The sequence below is a fragment of the Haliotis rufescens genome, unplaced genomic scaffold, assembly GCF_023055435.1.
Source record: "Haliotis rufescens isolate VD_foot unplaced genomic scaffold, xgHalRufe1.0.p SCAF_96, whole genome shotgun sequence".
Lineage (NCBI taxonomy): Eukaryota > Metazoa > Mollusca > Gastropoda > Lepetellida > Haliotidae > Haliotis > Haliotis rufescens.
This window is the reverse complement of record NW_025964390.1, coordinates 584,423-609,338: the sequence shown is the minus strand read 5'-3', so window position 1 is coordinate 609,338 and position 24,916 is coordinate 584,423. Positions and strand designations below refer to the sequence as shown.

At 40.3% G+C, this 24,916-nt stretch overlaps 1 protein-coding gene across 1 annotated transcript in view; it reads right to left on the bottom strand.

The window, feature by feature from the left end:
• Positions 1–14,583, bottom strand: part of LOC124149157 (sodium- and chloride-dependent transporter XTRP3-like) — an 82,647-nt gene extending 68,064 nt beyond the window's left edge. Inside the window, exon 1 of the mRNA XM_046520546.2 lies at positions 14,343–14,583. Within this exon, the coding sequence (XP_046376502.1) occupies positions 14,343–14,466 (124 nt within the window). The 5' untranslated portion in view covers positions 14,467–14,583. The remainder of the gene's footprint in view (positions 1–14,342) is intronic.
• Positions 14,584–24,916: the final 10,333 nt, after the last annotated feature.

Here is a 24,916-nt window from a genome sequence, read left to right as displayed (position 1 = left end):
ATGTGACATCCAGCAGTTTTGTATATTTGCACCAAATGCCCTAAATATTTGCTATCGTGTCACCCCTATAATGCCATTCCCACATATTGCTGCAATAATTCATTGACACACTGTTACATTGGACATTCATATCATCGTTACCATATCATCATCACACTCCAGTCCTTAAACTGACCAGCTTCCGTATTGCCTCAATAACTAAAGGTCTGAACAAAGGCGACGTGGATACACTACTTCTCACGGGAACTTACCTGAATATCGCGGTACCATCCCGACAGGTACCGCGACATGTATGCGGAATTACTGCAGTGCGTTTGCGGAATTAACACGTTAAGATTACGGTATCAATTTGGTAGGTTTGCGGAATTACCGCGGAACGTTTCCGGCACTGTACCGCGATACAATTCAAGCACCTGTCAGCAGTAGTGGATATGCAACTTGTGTAACCCCTCTCTATTCCAACAGAACCTGATTGCACATTCGTTTGCCACATGTGATATTTGACATCGGGAATGTAATGCAGAAATTCTGCCAATATGATACAGTCTCAAGTCTACTTATATACACATTCACTGTCAGCCAATATGCAAATTTATAAACGTATACATTTTCAGAGACACTACATAAAATAAAAACAGTTTACGTGTATTTGGGTTAAAAACCGATAAATTGAAGATCTTTTTGTGAAGATGATTATAACATAATTATCTAATCTGGTTTACTATTATCACTAGTATCCTTTATACACTCAGTCTTGAATGTACTTTTTTAGCTACTCCGATAATCGGGAAACGTCTGTGTCCATATCAGTCCGGGCTTGATAACCCAGACTGACAACTCTGTATCAGTCTGGGAAGATCTGCACTCAATAGGCTTGACGTATTGGCCCATAAATCGTACTGCAATATATCGCAATATGGAGAGCTGTATTGTGATATATATTGCAATACATGTTGGGACCAAAATTACATATATTTGTACTATTCAAATAGTACATTTTCATTCAATAATCCAGACTCTAGATTGCGAGATGGGTAGTATGGATAAACGAGACCACCTATTATGTCATCAATATGGAATGTAAAATGTACACTGCCTTAAGCGTGTGCTGTTTACATGGTTTAAAGGTACCCTGACATCCTAATGCCTCAAGATAGTAGATATAATTTATGTAATTATATATTAATTCTTCTGTGACTGTACTGGAAAGTGTAAATACACAAGGGTAGTATTGCGATACGCGTATTGCTGACGGCCGTAGTGTAATACCGGCATACCAGTTATATTGCACACCCTTAGCACTCAACGTCATGGAACATGTATGACGTCACAATAGAAGATGTCATCATTTATTCGACGACGTCATGTGGTCGGCAAATCATTTGATTTACGATGTCTGGTGAACGTACTCTATCCTCAAGAATAACGGAACTCGACTCTTTGATCATCCTCCCGGGGCAAGGGAGTTAACTGACTGTAAAAGTCCAGGTTCCGCCCTTGCCGAACAATGCTGGAATTTCTGGGCTCGATCGCAGCGCCACCAGTGACTATTACGAGTAATGTCCCTTAAATGTCCCTCCTGTTGACCAATCAGATTCCACCTCTCATGTCATTTGCATATGCCTTAAACAAAATGGCGGCGCACAGTCAAGACGATCTGATTATCTGTTTTGTAATAAAAAGGGTCTTACATAGCGAAGTGCATCTAATCACATGAGTATCTTCATTAAAAACATGAAAAGATTTAGAAAATATCTGTCGACGCCCAGTTGACGGTACCACATGCTCTGTAAATCTTGCAATCGACCGAATTCTGCACGGCAGGTTTACGAATCTGATGTCGATTCCGTTACGCGATTTTGACTATGCATAGGCTCTCTTGTCCAGCTAAAACATAATTCCACAATAGGCTAGTTTGGCAAGGGTGGAAACTGGACTGTTATACTCATTTTACCCCTTTGCTTTGGTAAGATGGTCTTTAATATGAAATGAAGAAAATTGCAACGATCGTGAAAACGTGAACACGAAAAGTAATACTGATTTTGATGTGAAAATGTTTAAAGGTTAGCTGAGGAAAGAAGGCGAGGAGAGGGACAATTTGGAAATCGAAGAGAAAACTCTTGATCACTATATGGTAAGATGTTTCACGACAGTATAAACTGATAAATATATTATGACCTAGCGGCCTCGGTTAGATATGGATGATACGGGGCATGATATGGAAAACAGAGGTGATAATCTCCGCGTATATCTCAGATAGGTAGAGGAAACCATGAATATCAAAGAACAAGGAACTGCCTGCTCGTTAGCCTATACAGTTCATCTGATGCTTGCTGTCTCAGCATAAGCTCACATCGGGAACTGATGATCCTTAAGAAGCTCCTTTATCCCCGTCGATATGGCTAGACAGTGATAATGGACTCACAATCAGACATGCATAATGCAAGTGATACAGTGTTACATTGATACACTACTAGGCCGGTGGTGGGAGCTAGTTCTGGTCCCGTATGAAACTGGATTCTTTTTCTGCGTACTCACAGCCCTTGTACATGCAAAGGCATACAGAGTTACATTGATACCCTATTAGGTCGGAGGTAGGAGCTGGTTCTGGTCCCGTATGAAACTGGATTCTTTGCCTGCGTACTCACAGCCCTTGTACATGCAAAGGCATACAGAGTTACATTGATACCCTATTAGGTCGGAGGTAGGAGCTGGTTCTGGTTCCGTATGAAACTGGATCCTTTGTCTGCGTACTCACACCCCTTGTACATGCAAAGGCGTACCGAGTTACATTGATATCCTACTTGACCGGTGGTAGGAGCTGGTTCTGGGTCTGTATGAAACTGGATCCTTTGCCTGCGTACTCACAGCCCTTGTACATACAAAGGCATACAGAGTTACATTGATACACTATCCTGTAGGTGGCGGGAGCTGGTTCTGGTCCCGTATGAAACTGGATCCTTTGTCTGCGTACTCACAGCCCTTGTACATACAAAGGCATACAGAGTTACATTGATACCCTACCCTGTCGGTGGCAGGGAGCTGGTTCTGGTTCCGTATGAAACTGGATTCTTTGTCTTCGTACTCACAGCCCTTGTACATGGAAAGAAAAACCATGAAAACCAGTGATGACACCAGACGTTCGCGAAAAGGGCAAGCACGTCCCGTTCCACCGACAGAACCCATCACTCACACTACCCGCAAACAATAGCAAGTATTTGTTGCCTGTTGCTGCACAGCAGCACTCCAGCCATAACGAATGTCGTTTCTAAAAAATATACAACTGGAAAAAAGAGTTAAGCATCGCTTGCTGTATATTTCCATATTGAATATTCATTATTTTTTTTGTATCATGTAGGTTTGGAAGAAACAAATTTGATTTTGTTTGTGAAATGTCATACCTTTATTATGCTCAAAAGTACCACCCTTGTCAGGACTCTAATCTAAGACATTTTTTGAAAATGGGATCGATGGCATATGAAGATGTTCCCATAAGATACACAGAAGTTCAGCGGAAAGATTAAAAATAAATAACAAAGATAAAGGGTGGTGAATAACTTATATCAAAGTATATATTTATCAATATTCAACATCATTCAGGTACAATGGTGCTATGCTATACCGAGTCCAGTAGAAGCTTGTAGTGTCAATACCCAACATGCTTACCAATGTCCTAAACGCCTGGCGTCATCTTGTGTGCAGTGAATCATGTCCAGTGACATTCATTCAATCCTGTTGCCTGCAGCTGGCTGATAACCCGAATGGTGCATTTCATCATATCGGTGGCACTCGTTTTGAATTAATCTATAGAAATGTGTCGCATGTGGTTCCATTATTTCCATATTTATGATATTAATTTTACTTGTTAGACACGCTATCTGAGTTTATCCCCCCACCTTCTGTTTCATTATAGTGAAATGTGTGTGCTGGCATGTTTTTGAATTATGTTTTTTCCCTGTTGGAATTTGTAACATGTCAGAACGCTCTTTGACTATTTATAAACGCTTTAGTGTTGTCCTATTCATAGATCGTGGATGATGTCATGTGTTAGAGGTTGTTCGTGTTGTCATATGTGAAGCACAGTTTTGAACATTTCAATAACAAATAAATCTCATTGCTTGGACCTTGATGACGTTCCAGATCGGCCACCTCCGGGTCGAGTGGATAGAGCGTCTGTTTGAGAGCGGAAGGTCGGTGGTGCAACCCCTTGGCAGCGTCATACCAAACAACGTTAAAAGATAGTGCCTACTGTTTTCCTGTCTGCGTTCGACATTAAGGGGGAAAACGACTGGTCGACTCGGAGTCAGTATGTTTGAGTGGGGTATTCATGGAAAACTGCGGCATGGTATCTCAGCGGGCTATCACTATAAAACCGGCATCAGCAACAAACACGTGCATGCACGTCGCTATAAAAGTGCAATCATTTTGAACACATGGTGTTCAACCCACATCACCGTCCGAGACGTGGAGTCCTATGGATGGAACTGGACCTAATGAGATGCTACTGTGCATAGAGGTCCTCAGGGACTGATCATTTGCTGTATGCAAAACAGGCTGTTTTACATTCCCAACCGTTGGAATGGCTTTGGCATGTTAAGTGTTCAAGGACTGTACAGTGCAGCATTTAGTGTCGCTCAAGTGCACAGTGGGAAACTTTGCAAAATTTCATGTTTTGAAAAAATAGACATGTATATTTCATGATCGAATTGCATTATTCCGTAAATGTCAATTGGAACAGAAAAAAATAATGTAATGTTTACGATGTATGGGCGACTGAAATAAGCTGGGGTAATAAGAAGAGAACCATTATTTCAGGCAAATCTATAGCACCTCTGGTGTGTAGGGAATTTCAAGTTGGGTTCAGGAATGCATGGGTAATGGAAACTATTGCTTAATGGCATTTTTACGCACCCTGCCTTCGCTGTTGTTATTTGGAGAAATCGTACTGGGATTTAAGCGTCTATAATAATATACAAGACGCATGCAATGCGATGCAATGACGAATGATGTGGAATGGTATGAAAAGGAGAAAGGTGATGAAGAGATGGTATATTGTGGAGCTAGGCGATAAATGAATGGTATAACATAGGACCAAGAATATGAAGCGATGTATGGAGGGGAGAAAGAATATGAAGGAATGTATAAAGGGGAACACGATTGTGAAAGAATGTATGGAGGGGAGCAGAATATGAAGGAAGGAGTGTATGGAGGGGAGCAGAATATCATGGAATGGTAATACTGGGAGCAAGATGATAAAGGAATGATACCCATGGGATCAACGTGATAAAGACTGGTATGGAACTAAGTGATACATGGAATAGGTGAAGAGGACCAAGATAATGAAGGCATTGTATGAGCAAGAAAGAAGCTATAAATAAAATGACGCAAATAGGACCAGGATTATGAAGGAATGGTATATATGGGTGGAACATAACCCAGATACAGTACGAGTACCACATGGGATAGTAAATATCCAGAAGTCAATTGGCTATACGGTGCATCAGTATTGTATATATTGTACAGTAGTATGTAATGACTTCAGTACGATGTACTGACGTACATGTATCAAGCACATGGCGATACAGTTGCCGCAAGATGCATTGCTATAGGTTACGGTATGTATATATATATAACGTCAAGGCCAGAGAATTATTCGGTTATCCACTGAAACAGATTCCATTGGGCATAAAAGTCAAAATGGCGGTGACAAGTGTATAAAAGGATCACTGAAAATCAGCGGTGGTGGGGTAGCCTAGTGGTTAAAGCGATCGATTGTCACGCTGAAGACATGGGTTCGATTCCCCATATGGGTACAATGTGTGAAGCCCATTTCTGGTGTCCCCCGCCGTGATCTTGCTGGAATACTGCTAAAAGCGGTGAAAGCGGTGTGTAAGGCATGCAAGGTTATGACACTGTCAGCAAACGTCAAGCAGGGTGTAAGCAACGATGAGTGCAATGTGATCTGACGGTATGACGAACTGGTGCGTACGCAACAATGTTTGTTTGTCGTTAAACGCTAACACTCAACAACATTCCAGCTATATGACGTAAACAATCGAGTCTGGATCAGACAATCCAGTGATTGATATCATGAACATCGACCAACGCAGTTGGGATACGATGACATGCATCAACCAAGTTAGCGAGCGTGACCATCCGACGCCTCTTACGATGAAGACCAATTCTAATCTTCACGGGTTGTACGCAAGGCTGAGTGCAATGTGATGCTGTTACGGACTGACACTGTAGACATATGGACACCCGAATTGAAACTCGAAACTTCAACAGGCGTAAGTCGACTTTTCCAGATTTCATTAAACCCCATTACAATATCTACAGATGGATCTCTCGCGGGAGTTTTTAACCACCATTGTTCAATGGTGCCAGCAACTCGAATAAGGTTCACTTGCGATCTTGAATAATTCAGACGATGACTCGTGTTAATAATCCTGATTACAATCGCATTGCAAAGCTTTTTCAGACAGAAAATGTTGAACAACGCTTGCCTTCCTGATGTTTCATTGATGTTTGAGAAGAATTGACACAAGGGACGCTCGCTGTAGTCTTAGTGCTTTCTGATCAGTCAGCGTAACGATGCATGCGGTAGCAATGGAATTTATAGAATCGACCCTTGTGTGTTTTCAATCGCCAAAAAGCCCTATATCAAGAGCGTAGGCTAAATGGTCCACATGCCTTTTGGGAAATAGTCAGATTTAACATCACACGTTATCATAACTATTCCATGACTGGTCACTGTGAGATTCTCGCCATCGGTTATTCTTACAGATTGTGTGCGTGCGTGCGTGCGTGCGTGCGTGCAAATGATAGTAAATTCTGTAATTTTGATCCCACAATTGAAACATTTCCTAAGGATTTTACAGTTCAGATTGAAAATTGCAAAATATTAATTCACGGTATATTCTGCGAATAGTTTATAACATTTTACACCCGAATGTCGTTTGTCCTAGCTGTTGTGTTTTCCTATCTGAGATACCAGTTGTGTCAAATAACACCCGAAAGTCTGGTAACTCTTTATTCCTATGAGACATTTCTTCCGCTTGGATACCCTTCCGCGTAAAAAAGACCGTTATGAATATTTGATAAGCGCTTGCGGCGAGAAATCTATTTCTTGTAACTGTTCAAAACTCGATAGAAATACTCTTCAGAATTTTCGCTAATTAAAAATTCGCTAACAAGTATTTCACGTCGCCTAAGTTTATTAATCATTCACCATTGCTCATGGTTAAATGAGTCTAAATCTCGTTTTAATTTTTTAACACGGCGTCTTAAATAAATTAAATTCAAAGGTGTGAAATTGAATTAAAGCAGTAAAACGTGTGAACGTATCAGAGACATTAATTACTTTAATCAATCACAGAGTTGGCAAGGCTTTAGGGTGTAACGTTTTAACATGGTCTTTGTATGAATCATTTTAAATTACTAGCTTTCTGTTTTGTTAAATCACTTTTTGAGGCGTCAAATTTAGAAAATCCTTCTTGCCGTCTGATCAATAACAACAAATCCCGCGTTAATGAAATCAATAAACTTTAATTCCAATTTATAAATGTAACTAGAAAAAAAAAACAACAACCACAGTTTGCTAATCCAAGTTGTCCTGCAATGCTATTTCGCAGAGTAACAAAAATCCATTTAATTACACTTTTTTTAAAACCTAGTCCAATTATACCTGGCAACTAGTGCCACTCCTCCCTGATATCCCCCTTGGGGATTCTTGGTTAGAATTGGTCCTCAGCAATCTGCTCAGTGCTTCTGAAGGCGGCGGAATGGATCGAGTGGTCAGGCTCGGGTGCCTGGTTAATTGCGTGTCATCGTACCCTGACGGCGTGGATTGTTGCTCATAATATCAATCACTGTATTGTCTAGTTCAGATTCAATTATGTACACGACTCTGCTATATGATATGGTGTTCAACAACAACAAACTCTCTGACAGTCTGACTTGCAAACAAGAGAGGTGACAAACGGGATCGTGTGGTCAAGCCAGCTTACATGACATCGTATCCCAATTACGTAGATCGATGTTCTTGATGCCAACCACTGGATTGTCTGGTCTAGACACGATTATTTACAGACCACCGTAACATAGGTGGAATATTGCTGAGTGCGGCGTTAAATAAAAAAAACCAAACAAACAAAGAAGCACCGTTGATTGACGAATTCTCACAGAATTCTTATTTTTCCCCAGTCACGGTCTTTACCTATTATTCGCATCCATTAAAGTTAAATGCAGGTTCAAAGAGTTCAATTTCTGATCGACAGATACAACGCTTCATTGGATGTAGCTGGTCCATTCAGGTTAAACAAACACAGGCACAAGTAAACAATTTACAACCCGCCGGGAAGGTTAATTTTATCTTCTGAACAAATAATTACCACATTGACTACACATGCACAGCTGCTAGAATATTCTAGGGACGGTGGGGTTGCTTAGTAGTTAAAGCTTTCGCTTGTGCAGACCTGGTTTCGATTCCCCACATAAGTACAATGTGTGAAGCCTATTTCTGTTGTCTCCCACCTTGATAGTGCTGGAATACTGCTAAAGGCGTCATAAAACCATACTCATTCACTCACTCGAACATTCTGCCAGTTATCAAGACGGGATACACCCGAGTAGACGGAATTCTATGCAATTCAAGGATTCAAAAAATGACTCCAATATTTGGAAAGTAATTTGTTCTTCTCACACATATCCTATCCATAATTACTGCAATGATAACGCCTTAACGATATAAACATTTAGTAAATTATTCATTCTGATGTTATAACAGAATTAATAACCTCTTTAAACATGTCTTAACGTTACAAAAAGGTGGTAAATGATATAACGAGCTTAACTGATGATCAATATCACGTCTTCGTGGAATAAAATGAATACCATATTCATTAATTGCGTGTACTATCATCATTAACAATCAATTACCCACTAATGTACAAACGTGAATATTTATGCCATTGCTGATAGTACCATACGGACTAAGAGGTACATCTAAAAACCACGTCAAAAAATGAATAAGACTACCGTTAATTAAACATTTGATCAAACCACTATAGGACTTCAAATTAGTTTCAGTTCATGTTAAACGAGTTACAGAAGCATTTGAGATGTATTTATGTTCTTCATCCAAAATGAATGCATAATGCATTTGAACATCAGCATATAGGTTACAAAGATGCAGATGACATGAGGCACATTTCAAACCCTATCCGATAAGACATAATGGGAGAGTGCGGCATAGGATATCAACTTATCAATAGACCAAACGTACAAAGAAGGCATTCGGTCAGCGCCTGATCCGTGACCTGATCGTTGTAGGTCTTAACGTCATAGACACAAATGCCAATATTTTGACCTGCTCTCCTGGCCCAGACAAGTCAGGAAGGCAATATCACAAGACAAATGAAACGTACGTGTATCAAAGTTGATGTGCTGATTTCAACGTGCCCTTCCTCTGATATATTAACCATCGGGTTTCGTTTGTTGCGCACGTTCTGGTATTTTACCAATAGTGTTTTAAAATCATGACTTCCTCACAGAACCCTTGAACCACACTAAAACCACTAACTATATTCTTACACGTGGAGATGTATGGTAACATCAACTATTTCTAAAGAGAAAAAACAATCGCTTAAGAAACAACAATTTTAGTGTACCATTTCATTAAAAATATTACGTCAACACCAAAGAAGAACTGGCTCCACTACCAGCTGAAACAGATCACGGAGCATAAAAGTCAAAGCAGCGGTGAACACTATACGTATGGACCATTGGATATTAGTGAGAACACAGGTGCTCGAGGAACGGGTATGCGTGACCTGCCCTACCGGTAGAACCCATCACTTACACAACTTGCATAAAGAAGTTGTGTTCGTTGCAGTGATGTATGGATGGTGGTGTTAATGTCGATACTTTACCCACTGCTCTATTATCTTTCATGTGGCCGTGATTCAACATGTGAGTGAGTTTGATTTTACGCCGCTTTTAGCAATATTCCAGCAATATCACGGCGGGAGGTACCAGAAATGGGCTTCACACATTGTACCCATGTCGGGAATCGAACCCGGGTCTTCGGCGTGACGAGCGAACGCTTTAACCACTAGGCTACCCTACCGCCCAAACACTGGAAGTGATTTATTACAGCTGAAACAGCTCCTTTAAAGGACTTTACACTCTCTGTGTCTTTGTTTGCATTAGAGAGTGTATTGTTGTCATGCCTCTTGGAGTTACATATTCTTGCAGCAGATACAGCATAGTGTTAATACAAGAGTTTCCTTTCCAACCACTTTATGTAACGAGCACATAACCATAGGTCAAGGGAGTAATGACACAGTAAACGATAATATTTCCATATTCCTCTGAACATTCCCAAATTATACAAGAAATACAAGAAGGACGTACAGCAAATACCACCCAACAAATATATTAAATCAAACTGGTTTCGGAAGGAAATAAAATACTCCGTTTTATGCATGAATCAATTCAACCCAGACACAGTGTCAGTGTAAAGTGAATTCTGGTCCTGATTCCTGCATACTTCCGTTCCAATTACCATTAAGCCAGAAATATAATATTGACACACAACGAACTTCTATCATATGCATTAAGCAGACCAAATGTACACTGCAATAAAACAGGCCCATTCTACAATGTAAATCAATCGCTATGTAACGGGCACGGATTCAAGGCTGGCTTTGCTCAACGTTTTATGGCCGCCATATGCTGGGATTAACCTGTATTAGTGGCAGGGTTAGTTACAGTTCTGTGGTACGTGAAGTAAGCACACGCTGATAACTGATTTCAGTTCCGAAGATAACGCTGTTCAATAATTCGAGGTTCTCGGTCTCGTTCTTGTTCAAAATGCTAGCAGGCGAGGGGGTAGCCTTGTGGTTAAAGCTTAGCTCGTCACGCATTCCCAATATGGGTACAATGTGGAGACTGTTACTTGGGCCCCTCACCAGTTTATTGCTAGAATGTTGCTAACAGCAGCGTAAACCCATACTCAGTCAAAATTTGTTGTGCAGAAAGACCTCCTTAAGGCAGACCCGTGAAGATCCGGAGTAGAGTAGGTCAACAGTAACCCATGCATGTCGTAAGAGGCGACTAACGGGATCGGGTGGTCAGGCTCGCTAACTTGGTTGATGCATGTCATCGTATCCCAAATGCGTGGATCGATGCTCATGATGTCAGTCACTGGATTGTCTGGTCCAGACTCGATTATTTAAAGACCGCCGTCATATAGCTGGAATATTGCTGAGTGCGGCGTTAAACAAACAAACAAATACTTAAGGCATACCAGAATTGTGGATTCGAATCCACATTCGCACAAATAAAGATTCTTGGTTTGTAAGCACCTATCACATGCACATGATATCATATAACTGAGCCGAAAACCCCGGGTTCGATTCCCTACATGGGTACAATGTGTGAAGCCCAATTCTGGTGTCCCCGGCCGTGATATTGCTGGAATATTGCTAAAGGCGGCGTAAAATCAAACTCACTCATATAACTGAAATAATGCCCCAAGCGGCCCGACTAACATGTTTCGTTGTGACCTTAGTCAACCTCTCGCAACCCTAGCCGAGCCCCTAATAGACACACTGGTATCCTTCATGACGGAAATGGCTTGTTTTGAAATGCATGTATTCAGTGAATAACAAACTAGGAATTCGTGATTATCTGCCCTGAGTGAATGCATGGTGTTAATCCCGAGGGACAGATAATCCGTAATTCTGAGTTACGAATAGATTATTCCATATATTACTCATTCACATTCTACGAGAGAAAATGAATAAGATTTGAATGAAATGTCAACCCTACAGAAAAAAAACTTCACTGAAGGCAGCCTATTGTTCAGAAGATGTAATGTTATCAGTTTGTGACGTCATGAACAAGGTATGACGTCATGTCTTTTTCTCTGAAGCACTAGGACGTCATATGGCTTCAATCAGCATGAAAAACCGCTACAATTCACAAGTGCAAAAAGCGGAATATTATTCACGCCATCATTCTACCCTTATGGGTAATAAAGCTCCAAATGTTCCATGCGATTGTTGCCATCAATGCATCCGAAGAAACAGCTGATTGTAATCCAATCCCGGGACAGTGGTCCTCAGTGAAGTATAATATGCTCCAGAATCAAACTACACTCAGATACATAGATTCATGTCGGTTTGACATGAGACTACATTTCGTGCCATTAACAGATCAGAGCATTGGCCGCCAAACAGTCAAGCGAGCCTTTATACTAAACACGAACAAGGCTGCAATATGGCTGATGCCACAACAACTTCTACTCCACTTTAGGTGTGAAACTGACTCTAAGGCTGCGCATATTTGGGTAATATATATTACCCAAAACAAGTTAAAGAACACACTTTTTTCATATGACTATAGTTAATCTGTCATGATGTTAAGTGAGTGAGTATGGTTTTGCGCTGCTTTTAGCAATATTCCAGCAATATCATGGCGGGGGACACCAGAAATGGGCTTCACATGTTGTACACATATGGGGAATCGAACTCGGGTCTTCGGTGTGATGAGCGGACGCTTTAACCACTTGGTTACCCCACCGCTCTAATCCGTCATGGGTATAGCGGATTAACTATAGTCATGTGAAAAATGGACATGACAGGTTAACAATAGTCATATGAAAAAATCGGATGTTCTTCAACTTCTTTTGAGTAGCATAACATTAATACACTGACGGATAAGAAAATGAAGGGGTAGTGTGGTCCAATACCCCTCTCCAAGATACCCCAGTGAGGGACGGGTTCTGCGGTAGAGTAGGACAGGCACACTTGCCCTTTCACCTGGTGTTATCTCTATCTTCTAGTGCTACATTCATATTATTTTTATCAATATTTTTACTCCCTATGAAATCTGCTTCGGCAGATATCAAAACTTAATTATTCTCTGACGTTTAGAATTCACACCAACCTGTCTCATTCACACTTGTGTATTTATGTGTCATGGTTGAGTACACCACCTACAAAATCCTGCCTGCGCCTCAACCGCTTCCCAAATTTATCACCGAAAATGCCCATATGGAACCAAGTGGAACAGACCCTTTACCACCTCTCTTGCCATCGGCTCCATATGCTGCGAAAGTCCGGCTTACATTTTCAATGAGAATGTGTTATCACTCGTGGAGTGCTGTCCTGGGTTCTACCTATCTGTTTAATCAATACCAGCAAATATACGTGACATGAATCACCAAACGCGGGCCTGGTTAGTCATCAGGTAGCCGGTTAATTGGTGCTAGATGAGTATGCTGGGACAAATATTGACTTAGGCCTAATCCATTCATAACATTGTATGCTTTAGGGCTCATTTCATTTTTCCACAGAAAATGTTGTGCTCATCATAACAATTTCATGAAATATTTAATGCTGTGCCTTTGTCCAAGTCGAATGCAATCCAGGAAGACTGGCAACGAGGCTTTATACCCAGATGTTACGTTGGTCCATTCAGGATATTCTCCGCCCTGTGGTTAATTTAAGCATTCTACAGAATTCTACATTTATGACTACAATTTAGTAAAATAACTGATGCTGTTCTTTGTCCAGGACATACTATACAGTTAGTATGACTCACAACGTAGTAATGTTTCTTGGATGTTGGACTATGTGAGATTTCCTTGTATATCACTAACATGTTTTCTGTTCTGACCCGACAAAATGAATACATCACGATGTGTGTTTGAATATCAAAAATTTCGCTAGCTCAAACCAATAAATCATTGAAGATAATAGCATTCCAAAACGCAAATATTTGATCAAATCACTAAAAAAACGATAAGATTTGTCAAATGATCATCCCTAAAACGATAACGCAAATTACGAATGTGTAATTGTCTATGAGATAAGATCCAAGCAAGGCTTATCAAATTAAATGTAATCGAATATGCAATTAATCCAATTATATACATAGATCTATCGTAGATACCACATGAGCACAATTATATAAACTTGTAATATTATTAAGAAATTGAAAATGTTACGTTCTCGTCACATCAAATGTGCTTTCAAACAAGGAATCTGATTACAAAGACGAAAATTGAAATGGATCAATCCCTCCCATATAGAATGCCTAAGGACATATCTATATCTGCAAAGCTGAATGATCCGAGATATGGTAAGATGCACATCCATACAAACGCAGAACGCTACAGACAAAATGTCAAAATTGCAAATAAAGAACTTCCTAGGTCTTTCTATGTTAAATGCCCTTCCCAGCGGAGCACAAGCCCCTCTCATAGTGAAGCAGCGCTGTATCTGCTGTTCATGGACCGCGGTCTCACATGGACAAGTTACTATGGGACTTACCTGTGTGTCTGTGGATATAGTACGGTATGCTGGTCATTCCGCTGAAACCCATGGTATAAAAACACAACAGTCCAAACTGTATCAGATTCCATCTTGGAGGGTCAGTTTCCGTGCTTTCCGTCATTTTTTCCCTGTGAAAATATCCCTTATTCCAAAGATTCTCCAATATTTTGACAGTATCACTCGATACCAGTGCAGGCAGACGACAGTAGCCACTTGCTGCAGATGCCGCCACTGCGCATGCGCGGGAAGAGGCTCGCCGGCTTCAGGATGATAATTACGTGAATACCCAAGGGATAGAAACGTCACTGCGCGCGAAACCCTGGCAATCAATGGCAGAATCGACGAATTCTTCTGCATTTCTCGTGCATAGCAAAGGCATACGAGAGCGTGTTTAGCTTGTGAATGCTGAACGGTCTAATATCGATCCCAGACAATTGTTGGCTGGATGAAGTGTCTTGCAGGACCATTTGAGTCCCAGCATCGCTGCTTTTGTCAAAGCAGAAGAATCTTCATCTTAACCAGGGGGCAATGGCGAGATATTAGACAGCAATCTTCATTTGAGAACAATTGGTCGTCTTCCCTTTAAAACCTTCAATCGTTATTTAGAAGATTGTATCTCTTTGAAAAAATGCAAACATGTCATGCCTGCCTTGGCGATTGGTGTTGGTTTTGGTTCAGTGAAATATTCAATTTTAGGAGAAATATTTCATCAAATATAAAAACTGACATTTGAAAGTTAAAACAGTAAACAGAAAACTATCTTCGTGTCAAGAATATTTTAACTAGACTGTCCATTACACTCCAGCCAGAGATTCAATCTAGAATACATCCCTTATTTTGTTCAAGTAAACTGCAGGGCAAAAGCAAGTATTGACTGGAAAATGATATTTGACCCAACAATTGAAAACGTTACTAGATTGAAAACAGCGGACTGTTGTGAGATACTCAATTTGTGATACATGGAATAACCATATCTTTCACAGACATTATGCCATTTACGTCAAATGGAATCTGTTTCAGTTGATAAAGCAGGCTCGTTATTCTCTTATATCTATTCGACATTATAGCTGTTTTGTTATGCTTAACAAAATATCAGCTTAAATACATTCTCGTGATTTACCGAATAATCGCTTGTGTGATCACTGAGGTCATTTTTTATTTAGCGTCAATGCACATTATTTTCTAACATTACCCTTTAGAGATAGATCATATTATGCGAACTACGCACTTTTCTTAGTGTCACTTAAAGAAACTCCCTTAAATCTTCCGAGAAAAAAGAATGCAGTTGTTTTATTCAAAAGTCTTCTCGCATAACTCACTTAAGAGTTTACGAAAATAAACCCGCCATGCTATTGTCGTATTGAAATTCACTTTCACATAATTCTTTTAAAACGCACTCGCCATGCGACTGCCGACTTGAAATTCTGCTTCTACTCAAGAAAATCTTTGAGAGCGAAGATCTAAAACGTGCCGCACAGGACAGCCAATTTATATGGATATTACAAAGCTGGCTTTACGATTTTAATGACCTAGAGCGACATTTCAACACCTTAAGAAGATTCGAACACGCATCAGGATCAAACAGTTCGTAGGGAAATGGCGCTTAGCTAGTTCTGAAAACTGAGATGTTCTTGTCGCCAAGGGTCTTAGAGGCATGTAGTGGTGGTTTTTACTACTCTCATACAAGTAGTCTAAGGTCACTTTTCAGAACACGGTCGGTTATCTTTGATGAACTGTAGTTATTAGTAGTCAAAGGCTGCGTACGCGTGAGGTCATTATAAAACAAGTCCATTCAAACTCTCATTCTGAAAACATGCAGTCTATTAGTATTGTTCAGACATAATTATTTCACTATCATATGTTCAATTCGACTAATGTCGTGTTTAATGTCGGTTCCGACAAAGAATATTGTCATGTTTACTGTCGGTTTCAATAGCTAATAATGCCGGTTCCTATTTCTACCCTTGCCATGTTTAATGTCGGTTCCGATATCGAATAATGTGTTTAATGTCGGTTCCAATATCGAATAATGTGTTTAATGTCGGTTCCGATATCGAATAATGTGTTTAATGTCGGTTCCGATATCTAAAAATGTGTTTAATGTCGGTTCCGATATCTAAAAATGTGTTTAATGTCGGTTCCGATATCGAACAATGCCGTATTTAATGTCGGTTTTGATGTCGAATAATGTCGAGTTTAATATCGGTTCCGATAACTAATAATGTCGTATTTAATGTCGGTTTCAGTATCTTATAATTTGGTGTTTAATGTCAGTTCCGATATCTAATAATGTGTTTAATGTCGGTCCCGATATCGAATAATGCCGTTTTTAATGTCGGTTTCGATGTCTAATAATGTCGAGTTTGATATCGGTTCCGATACCTAATAATGTCGTATTTAATGTCGGTTTCAGTATCTTATAATGTGGTGTTTAATGTCAGTTCCGACATCTAATAATGTGTTTAATGTCGGTTCCGATATCGAATAATGCCGTTTTTAATGTCGGTTTCGATGTCGAATAATGTCGACTTTAATATCGGTTCCGATACCTAATAATGCCGGTTTCAGTATCTATTAATGTCGAGTTTAATATCGGTTCCGATGTCAAATAATGCCGTGTTTAATATCGTTTCCGAATATCGAAAAATGCCGTAATTGATATCGATTCTGATATGGTTGTCGAACAGTAACTTAGGAATGGGACGTAATGTTTGATTTAGCAAATTTACTTCACATCTTATCAACATACTCTAGTTGTGGTTTCATTGCGATGACTACAAAACGTCTGCCTGCATCAACAGATATATGATAATAGAACTCTCATGCGAATGATGTTGGAACTGCATTGTAGAGTGAGTGAGTGAGTGAGTGAGTGAGTGAGTGAGTGGAGCTTAACGCCGCTGTGATAAGTTTTTCACTCGAATCACAATTTGTCAGACTGATATTGGAGGGAATACCAAAGGTCTCAGACGAAACCCACGAGTACCGGTAAAGTGCTGACTAACCCACAAACAACCCGGGCGAACCGTGAAGCCAACCCACTATAAAGGATTCCTGGCACGCCTCAGTGCCTTACCGTGCCACCCACGCCCCTTGAATCATGAGCATGCCTCAATACAACAGGTCGCGAAGAAGCGCAAATGTAATATTTTGGTAAAGTGTTAATTCTGGAAAATGGAGAAGAGCAACCGCCAAAAGCCACGTCCAACAAGATAAGTGTATCCACAGCCACAGCGATGATCAACAGCTATAACTAACACCAGAATCGGTGTGGGTAAAACTCCAGGTATGTACATACATTTAATATTAATCATCATAAAGCTATATCAATAACCAGTGGGTGTTGTTCATACCAGCAGACCGTAGTGACGGAGAGACGTGATGGTCGAAGTGAGCGCACACGGCGAGGCGATGAATGGGTAAACCCTGAAAACGGACTGCATTTAACCTTTTGTAAAAGAAAGAAAGATTACGACAGTTTGAAACGGTGATCTTTTTTATGTTATCAAAGCACTGGCCGCCGACTCAACGAGACCCAATACCCTGATAGAGTCCTTGAGTCAGCCATTTTGATTTTACCAAATTCGACTTTTTCACGAAATGTCCACGTTTACGTCTTGGGTGTCTTAAATTTGACCCGATAACCCCGTGCCGTAGTAGGGCAGATTGCAATCTGACATCTGGTGTATTCTCCATTGAATTTCATCTTCAAGAATAATCATTTAGTCCATTAACCCCATTCCCCTACTCATCGTTGTTCAAACACTCACACACGCACGCACGCACACAGAGAGAGAGAGAGAGACAGAGAGAGAGAGATAGAGAGAGAGAGAGAGAGAGAGAGAGATAGAGAGAGATAGGGAGAGAGAGAGAGAGAGAGAGAGAGAGAGAGCCACCCTGACACCACACGCGCGCGGTAATTGTCACGAACTTCTAATTTTGAATCAATTTCTAAATCATTTCTTGAACTATGATCACAGTTCAATTTTAACAATAAATGTCTTTTAACATGACCGAAAATGTCACCTTTCCTGTACCTGTCAATTTTAATAAGGCATTGGATAAACATTGCTAGTATTACCATCTCAATCTATCATGCAATATTCAAATTGTAGCAACGTGTATTACAGTTGTCAATCAATTAATTACGCAATTATCATCCAGTCGTTGACTATTACCAACGCTGTTCCGTGTAACAGGAATTTCAACGTTTTTTCACAACGATGATAATCACAAATTACCAGCAAGTATTATTGATTTCTCCTATGGATTACTAACTATAATTCAGTTCACGTTTTCACGCGTAGCAAGAACTGTCAAAATGACAGCCATTCCAACCAGTTGTCAAGTACAGTTATGGGACAAATGGCAGCTGATGAACGATATGAGATTATATGGAAAAAGATGGCAAGCGAGCGTTAAATGGCCCAACGCTTATGACCTCTTGGTGACCTTGGTAAACGTCAACGTCAGTAGTGCAGATGTAACGAGTTGTTTTAGCATATTTGATTTTTTGTAAATAATAAATTAATCGATAACTTTAAAAAAGTATTATGGTTGAATTAATAGATAAATAAGTGGTTGATATTTTCATCAATCGTTAATGTATCAATAATGATGAGCTAATTAGGTTTAGACGCATAACGATGATGAAAGATGAAGAAGATAGACGGGAAGAATATTGAGTTAATGAGTTAATATCTAACGTCACATCGGCAATACTTCAACCATAAAGTGCGAAAAAAAAAAAAAAATGTTGAAAAAGAAAGATGGAAGAAACTATAATGCCGGGTAAAAGAAAGTATACATCCATGTTGATGGTGGCAACAAACATGAAATGATTATTCGATGACGATGTATTTAAAGCGGCTGCAATAGTTTGGGATCTCACGTTTGCAGTGTTTTGGCGACTTCTTTCAGCCTAGTAACGTTTTGATCACGTTCGTAATATTTTAGTCAAGTCTTTTAGAGACTTTCTTTTGCCGGGCAGCTTGTAAAAAATAAAGAAACTTGTTCATGGATGTTTAGAATATTAAGATGTGTGAATGATTTTTTTGCTTTTTTTTTGTTTGTTGTTTAACTCAGAAATATTCCAGAATCTTAATTAGTGCGAATGTGGGATTCGAATCCACAATTATAAAATTCTGGTATTGTTTGTTTGTTTGTTTGTTTAACGCCGCACTCAGCAATATTCCAGCTATATGACGGCGGTCTGTAAATAGTCGTGTCTGGACCAGACGATCCAGTGACTGACATCATGAGCATCGATCTATGCATTTGGGATACGATGACATGCATCAACCAAGTCAGCGAGCCTGACAACCCGATCCCGTTAGTCGCCTCTTTCAGCAAGCATGGGTTGCTGAAGACCTATTCTCAACCCGGGTCTTCACGGGTAAAACAGGATATCTAGACTAGCGTTAGTCGCCTCTTACGACAAGCATAGTCAACTCTTACGGCAAGCATGGGTTGCTGAAGACCTATTCTACCCCGGGCCTTCGCGGGTCAAGTGAACGAATGAAATTAGAGAGTGAGTGAGTAGACTGTTGAATACAAATCGTTTTCCACGTGACGTAGACATGTGCGACATAAGTGTGTGTACAAATACTGAAACACATTCAGTGAGTGAGTGAGTGAGTGAGTGAGTATGGTTTTACGCCGCTTTTAGCAATATTCCAGCAATATCACGGCGGGGGACACCAGAAATGGGTTTCACACATTGTACCCATGTCGGGAATCGAACCCGGGTCTTCGGCGTGACGAGCGAACACTTTAACCACTGGGCTACCCGACCGCCCGAAAACACATTGAAGCTGCTTTAGAGCGATATCCTAATTACCTAGTGTCGAGTTGTCCGTGGTCTGAGATCTATCGCGATATTAGCGTCCTGTTCCGACCTTAGTGTCGATATTAGATCATGGAATCGATATTAGACCAAAGTGTCGCTACTAGGTATTAGTGTCGATATTAGATCATGGAATCGATATAAGACCAAAGTGTCGATACTAGGTATTAGTGTCGATATTAGATCATTGAATTGATATTAGACCAAAGTGTCGCTACTAGGTATTAGTGTCGATATTAGATCATGGAATCGATATTAGACCAAAGTGTCGATACTAGATATTAGTGTCGATATTAGATCATGGAATCGATATAAGACCAAAGTGTCGATACTAGGTATTAGTGTCGATAGTAGATCATTGAATTGATATCAGACCAAAATGTCGATACTAGGTATAAGTGTCAATATTAGATCATGGAATCGATATTAGACCAAAGTGTCGATACTAGGTATCAGTGTCGATATTAGATCATGGAATCGATATTAGACCAAAGTGTCGATACTAGGTATTAGTGTCGATATTAGATCATGGAATCGATATTAGACCAAAGTGTCGCTACTAGGTATTAGTGTCGATATTAGATCATGGAATCGATATTAGACCAAAGTGTCGATAATAGGTATTAGTGTCGATATTAGACAATACCGCCGATATTAGACCACAGAGTATACATGTATGTTAAACAATAGTTGATATTAGACCTGTGCCGATGTTAGACGATGGGGGGCCTATATTGTACCATAATGTCTATTTTATACCACATAGTTGATATCAGTCCACAATGCCGATATCAGATCTTAGTTGGTTGGTTTGCGGTCTGTAAATAATCGAATCTGGACTAGACACTCAAAGTAATTGATATCATGAGCATCGATCCACGCAATTCGGATAAGATGACATACATCAACCAAGTCAGCGAGTCTGACCACCCGATCCCGTTAGTCGCCTCTTCCTACTAATATTAGACAAGAATGTCGATATTAGGTCTAATTGTATATTTTAGACCATAGTCTCGAATTTTTACAATAAGGTACTATATATTAGACCGTAGTATCGATATTAAACCACAGTGTCTAGTTTAGACTATAGTGTCGATATTAGACCACAGTGTCTAGATTAGACTATAGTATCGATATTAAACCACAGTGTCTAGTTTAGACTATAGTGTCGATATTAGACCACAGTTTCGATAGTAGACCATAATGTGGATCTTAGACAAGAACGTCTACATTAGACCACAGGATCCATATTACACCGTAGTATCGATATAAGACCATTGTGTCGAAATAAGACCACAGTATCAATGTTAAGCCTTCTTCCGGGACAACCAAGTTTCAACTTAAATTATACATCTAGTTCGAGTTCACCACAGGCAATGGGGATATTTTTTGTTGTGTGAAGAGGATTTGCCCTTTTAGATATTAACGCACATATATCATATACGGAAGTAATGACAAGATTTCTTTGTTCAAAGTACAGTATCTGAAAAACTAAGGACTTCCTCTGTGGCGTTAACTGCAGCATATATCAAGACACGGGGATGTGTTTCTTTTGTAGAACGGCGCAATCCACGAGGAAGTCATGAATAAATAAGAAAAAGGAAAAGCTTCAAAGTCACGTCGTAAAATCCAAAATGTCAACTCTTTCTGTTGTGATGGCCCATGGTTCCAAGAGAAACGTTCGACGCTCTCTGTATTGACGTGTGGCCTTGATGTTTACACATGAACAAAAAGACAAGATGGCGTCCAGCCAAGACGCCAGACCGCAGCACGATACGTACTGTCGTGGAGTGGCGTGGTTGCTGGATTGTTGTAGGAAATAACCTTTCTCAGCACCTGCTTCTCTGTGAACAGAAATCAATCGTAATCAAGTGTTTATTCATATTTTCATGCTTTGTTTGTGTGTCAGAGTTTTTGTGAAAGCTTTTACTGCTCAATAATACCGTTTCTCCAGAAAGGATTTCAAACAACGTCCTGGGTGATTCCGTGTCGTTTGTTTACATGGAACACACTGCCAATGTGATTGGGAAATATACCGTTAAATGTCATGATTACGTATTTGTTGTTTGTGGGAGTGTGACTTTCATGACGGTATCCCACGCATGCTTTGTGAGAGAATTAAATCCACTCACAAAAATTGCTTGACATTTATGAATAGGAACATACAGCAATTTGGGTCTATTGGTTGTTTTATATTCCCCAGTCTCAAAGAACTTTAGCCAAATTTACGTCAGGCAATCACTTTGGTTAAAGGAAGCGATCGAGCGATACCCAAATGCTGGAAGACATAAACTAACACGTGATCTAAGTACGTCACTCTTTCTGCACTCTAGAGTTCCCTGCCCGTGGGACATGATATGCTCACCTTTTCGTGAACACCGGGAATAGTAATTAATAACCACATGCTTATGATATAGTCGAAATCGTACAATGGACTCTGCTTAGCAGAGATTATCGAAAGGGTTTCGTCGTTATTATTTATCACTACTATTAAGGACATACGTGTATAAAAAACAATGCGCTTAATATACGACTCTAGCGTAAGTCTAGTTGTGGGTTTATGCAGCGCTCGGAATGCACGATCGATGGCTACCCTTAGTGTTGTATTCAGAACAGTGTGACGTTCCTGTCAGAAATTGTAATTGAACCTCACAAATGTGTGTTTGTTGTTTAACGCTGTACTCAGCACTATTCCAGACGATGGTATGTAAATAGCCGAGTCTGAACCAGACAGTCAAGTGATTGACACCATGAGCATCGATCTTAACAACTGGGATACGATGAGATGCATCAACCAAGTCAGCGTGTCTGAGAACCCGATCCCGTTAGTCGCTTCTCAAGACAAGCGTGAATTTTTGATGACCAATAATATATTCTCACCCGGATTTTCACGGGTTCTACACAAATGTTTTCATGTTTGGGTTCAAATGAGGTTAAGGTTGGCGAGTCAACGCTTTAACATTTGATGTATGCGAAAATCATTAAATATTCACACATATTTTCTGCACATTAACGTCTCTTGAAAAAACAACATTTTTCACGCTTTCTCCAAATACATTATGCATTGGTTTTCCAGACAAAGGGGGTCGATACAAATTTGGTTTCCCATGTGCTTTTGTTTGCGTGTATTAAATTTAATTTTTCTCTTCTTAATAAAAATATCAAACAGATGTGACGAATTTCTTTCTACATACCTTAGAGATCTAATTCCAAGAACAACAACCAGGATCCATACTCATAGCAGTTCGTGACTGCATTGTTGTCGAGATGTCGGTGTGCGGAGCTTAAGTTCATCCGTGTAAACATGAAATGTAAAATCATGGATGCAAATGTTAATACAGATATATCTAAGTCATTACAGCCGAGACTGTCAGTTAAAACACATCTGTGACGTCATTCTATTGTTTGAAGCTCCATTATTTTTCAGGAATGGAGAGTTGCTTGTCAACTGTACATTATCTTGAGGCAGCATTTGAATTTTTCAAATATTTTCAACTACAGAATATTTTGTCAAAGTGTAAAAGTATGGATGAGTTTTAAGTAGGGGAATATCCTCGTAACTCTCCATTCCTTAAAAATAATGGGCCTCTGCTCCATTATTTTTAAGGAATGGAGAGTTACTCGGACATTCCCCTCTATGTAAAGATGTGATAGATGTTTCCCTTTGGTGAAGATGCCGGATATATACTACTCAAAAGAAGTTAAAGGACACCCGATTCTTTCATATGACTATAGTTAATCTGTCAAGGCTGGCGGGTATTGCAAGGCTGGCGGGTATTGCAAGCCTGGTGGGTATTGCAAGGCTGGCGGGTATTGCAAGGCTGGCGGGTATTGCAAGGCTGGTGGGTATTGCAAGACTGGTGGGTATTGCAAGGCTGGTGGGTATCGCAAGGCTGGTGGGTATTGCAAGACTGGTCGGTATTGCAAGGCTGGTGGGTATCGCAAGGCTGGTGGCTATTGCAAGGCTGGTGGGTATTGCAAGGCTGGCGGGTATTGCAAGGATGGTGGGTATTGCAAGGCTTGCGGGTATTGCAAGGCTGGTGGGTATTGCAAGCCTGGTGGGTATTGCAAGGCTGGTGGGTATTGCAAGGCTGGTGGGTCTTTAATTTGTTTTGAGTGAGATAGATGGTGAAGTGAATGGAATCATTACCGGGCGAAGGGTTAGCCCTGTGGTTAAAGCGTTATCCACGCGCCAAAGAACTCCACGGATGTCAGTAGATGAAGCCCATTCACGGCATCCCCGCCCTGGCCATGCTGGAATATTGCGAAACACAGCGGAAGACCGAACTCCTTCATTCGTATTACAAACCCTCTCCACCTCATCCAACTCCCCTCTATTGGCCATTCCACCTGCTTCTCGTGCAAATCCTGCATAAGACCGGAAGTAATATGAATTAAGCTTTCTCGAATGACATCAATACGTCCAAGTTCGATTCCCAAATGGACGATTTCACTATCATTTTCAGTTCCGGTTTCCTCCTGATCAAACATGAGAGTTGCGCCGAAAAGCAACAGTGCTCATTACAAATCCTGCTTTGTTCTTTTTCCGGACGATAAATATATTTCCGTATCGGATGAAGTATGACCTGTTTGACGTCAAGCTGCATTTATTTTCACAGCTTTATGCAGCAATGTCAGGACGACCTGACCCTCAGAGGGAACCAGGTTGAAGAATTGGATCCTCAACATCATGATCTCCTGGGTCATACCATTAACCTAATCTGCT